This window comes from Triticum urartu, chromosome 7A (assembly GCF_056163025.1).
Source record: "Triticum urartu cultivar PI428250 chromosome 7A, HENAU_Tu73, whole genome shotgun sequence".
NCBI lineage: Eukaryota > Viridiplantae > Streptophyta > Magnoliopsida > Poales > Poaceae > Triticum > Triticum urartu.
Genome location: NC_141879.1, coordinates 320150274 through 320153838, shown reverse-complemented (window position 1 = coordinate 320153838; position 3565 = coordinate 320150274). Strand labels below are relative to the sequence as shown.

The window sequence follows — 3565 nt, the reverse complement described above, 5'->3', positions numbered from 1 at the left end:
CCGCAGCAAAACAAGTCCAGAACTGAAACCACTTCAGAAGAGCTCAAGAAACAATATCCTGGGTACCCATAATGCTGGCAAGATGCTTAGCAAGCTTATTAACTTTCTCTTGTTTGGTGCTTAAATCCTCCAACGCTTGCTGTTGCACAAGAAAGTACGCATCTGAATTCTGCAGGGACTTCCTCAGTCCTTCGGCTTCTTGCCGCAGCACAGCTGACTGATGCCTTTCAGCTTGTAGCTAAGACTGAAGAAGCCGAAGTGATTCAGGCAACGAGTTGGAAGAGCTTGTGCCAGCGGTACTGGCCAGTAACTCGAACACTACATCAACGCAGGACTGTGGGGTTTTCTCACTGTCTACAAGATCGTTTTTATCACCTTTCTTGGAGACTAACAGGGTTGTCTCACTATCTTGAACCTTATCTACATTACTTTCTCTACCATTGCATAGTGGGGTGCTCTTCTCCAATATTCTGTTTGGATACTACAAGAGAAACAAGCAGACACATCACAGGTTTAGCTTGTAGTATACGAAACTCATTTTGGTAAACCGGTTCAGTAGTAAGGTGGACAGGATAGCAGCATGAAACAAACATATATCTATGTACTATGGTCACTGTATTGTCCATATTATTCTAGTTTATGTTCCCTAATCAAGATAGAGACACAGTTCAACTCATAAGGACGATTAATTTTTTTTGATCAAAGAAGGGCTTGTCCCTTCGAATTGTCATTACTAAAAACCACCACAATTCACAAGAAGTTCAGCACAACTCCAGCCTAACACGAAGGACTAAAAGCTACCAGATTGAAATCACAACATCCCAAGATGCCAACAAAGGCCAAACATCCGTGATAGAACCCAACATTACAACCGACGACACAATCCACATCCTAAACTGATTATTGCATCAAAAGAAACCAGGAAACTGAAGGAAGCCGAACAGCAACTAGAAGAACAGCAATGCCAGGGTCGCCACAGCAAGAGTTTTCTTCATCCCAGCCTCGCAACATTGATCTTCCACAGAAAGATAAGGACGATTAATTGTCTTACATAATTAGAAAGATAATTAAAAAAGCCACATGCGGCTACGCCCAAAATACACAAGGGCAAAAGAAGAAGGAAGGCAAGGATCTGGCTCGCTGATCTCTACTTTCTTGATGCGTTGCTACGGGCCGCGGGAACTAGTCTCCGCGGCGAGCGGTGATGAGCTCTTTCGTGTCATCAAGACGCTGCTTGAGAACATCCACGGATTCCTCCACCAGCCTTTGGCGCTCGTTGCGGAGCATGTCATTCTCGTCCATAAGTTTCTTGACGATGACGCCGGTCCTCTTCAACAAGGCACTGGTCTCCTCCTGCTGGTCTGCACTTCGGACAATCTTCTCCCTCAGCAGGTCGCGCTCGGCCCGGAGCCTCTCATTGCCCTCCCTTAGTGAGCCGATAGCCTGTTCAAACGGGGCTTTCATATCGTCTTGCAACCTCGCAAAACGGGAGATCTGATCCATCTGGCCATGGACGATCGCATGCATGCGCTTGTAACAGTAGTCGCCTGCACGCGAGAAATTTTCCCAGGCCCCCACAGCGCGGCAGGACATCTCTGCCGCATTCATGGCGCGGTGGGACATCTCTGCTACTTCCGCGGCACGGCCGGACCAGTTTGCTGCATCGATGGCGCGGCGGGACCTCCGTGCTGCTTCAGCGGCGCGGCGGGACCTCTGTGCTGGACATGTCGGCTGCTCTCGCAGCGAGGCGGGACATCTCTCGTGCTTCCGCTTCCATGCTCGCCTCTCCCTGGTCGCAATCTCTCGACCCAGAACTCACGCTAGCCATAGCAGACGCAAGGGAAGGATGCTGAATGGCTTGTTTGTTTTTGTGGATGAGGAGTTGAGGAGGAATGGGTAGTCATCTTGGCATACTAGTATTTATAACCGAGTACTAATACGCTCCTAAGTGGGAAACCATTTAGGTTGTGATCGGTGTGAACAGGTTTGCAATTCAATATAGCGCGGAGTAATTTGGAATGTGACGAGACGCAAGCTCAAAATTTATTGACGGTTCAAGTTTCGAAGTGCGGCACTATTCCCGGATGGAGTACTTCTTTTTCTACTCTCTCCTTTCCGGTTTTATAGGGCTTATCTCAAAATTTTAGTTTTCCCATTTTATAAGGCTCAATTTGGTTGTTCCCCAACACATGTTCAGATTCCAAGGTGCATTAAATCCTTGCATGCAAGTATTAAGAGAAAATTGACGTAGTAAGTGACGTAGAGCCCACAGCCTTCATGCGGGCACTCCACCCTCACCGACGAAAGGACGGAGTCCACCGCCGTGTTCCGCACGTCGATGCCACCACCGTGCTCGCACTTCTGGCACTGCCGCTGGTTCCCGGGGCGCTCGACGCGGCAATCCACGCAGGCCAGGTGCCCTCCCTTGCACTGCAGAAATCAATCGAACATCACATCAATCAAGAAACCTGCACCTTGCTTAATCAGCCGAACGGACGAGGTGTATTCGAACCTCATACACTGGAGGCGTCAAGGGGCGGAGGCACAAGGGGCAGTGGAGCACGGTGAGGTCCATCGAGACCTTAGAGAGCTCCATCGTCGGGTCCTGTTCGGTCTGCATGATCTTGCCCTCCTCGTGCACAACCATCTCTTGACTTGGGCCGGGGTATTACAAAGCTTTACCGTCACATATTTTATACTACTTCAAGGTGCATCAAATCAACACATGCAAGTATCAAAAGGAGAGTCACGGCATGCATGCATGCTTGTAATTAATGCATCGGTAAACGCAAATTATTGAAATATATCGAGTGCAGTGCTTTGATGTGTCGCGTCAACTCATACATCAACGAGAAGTTTGATTATCCTCTCCCTCGCCGACTTAACTGCACCTGCCTTTGGCTGTATGACAGGTTGGCCACACACATGTCGGGCCCACCTGTCATATACGCAAAGGCAGGAGCGTCCCTCCCTCGCCCATGAGCATGGTGGCTGGCAAGACTAGGAGAAGCTTTCGCTACATGCTCTCCCTCCCGCACGCGGTGGACATGCAGCAGTTCAATCGGTGTCAGATGGCCAGAAGCGTACTGTAGTACTCCTCCAGTGCAGTAGTACTCCATCATTGTTCGACTTCCCGAAGAGGCGAAGAGCCAAGCGCAGCCCGGACGCTCGTGTGGCTGTTTCATGTGTAGAGTAGTCTAGGATAGCGTGTATCGTGCCTGTAAGCTTAAAATCGTTGGGGTCGGCTCCATGCTATGTGGCCGCCAGCATCCGGGTCAACGTGTCATGCACCAGATTAGAGTGCGGAACGGAAGGGGGGCATCACCTCGGTCGGAGCGCCAGTAATTCATGACTATAGTGAGTGGTCATATCACAAGTCTTTCCAGCAGTAACGCGCCATCAAATCGCACAGCCCCACTCGCTCACCCTCCTCGCCTCTCTGTCAAACCGCCTACCCGAAAACTGCCGCGCGTACTGCCCGGGAAAAGCCCCGCCCTCAACTTTTAACTACGCAAAAATAGTTCGAGCTTGTTCGTTCTATATAAATACAGTAAGTATTGTATGT

General features: G+C 49.8%; 1 protein-coding gene across 1 annotated transcript; it reads right to left on the bottom strand.

The window, feature by feature from the left end:
• Positions 1-947: 947 nt before the first annotated feature.
• Positions 948-2647, bottom strand: LOC147959472 (E3 ubiquitin-protein ligase SINA-like 7). The gene is made up of 3 exons (XM_087532669.1): positions 2513-2647; positions 2248-2430; positions 948-1046 (listed from the first exon to the last, which is right to left on the bottom strand). The coding sequence occupies exons 1-3, from the start codon at positions 2645-2647 to the stop codon at positions 948-950; spliced, it is 417 nt and encodes a 138-aa protein (XP_087388795.1).
• Between the last annotated feature and the right edge of the window lie 918 nt (positions 2648-3565).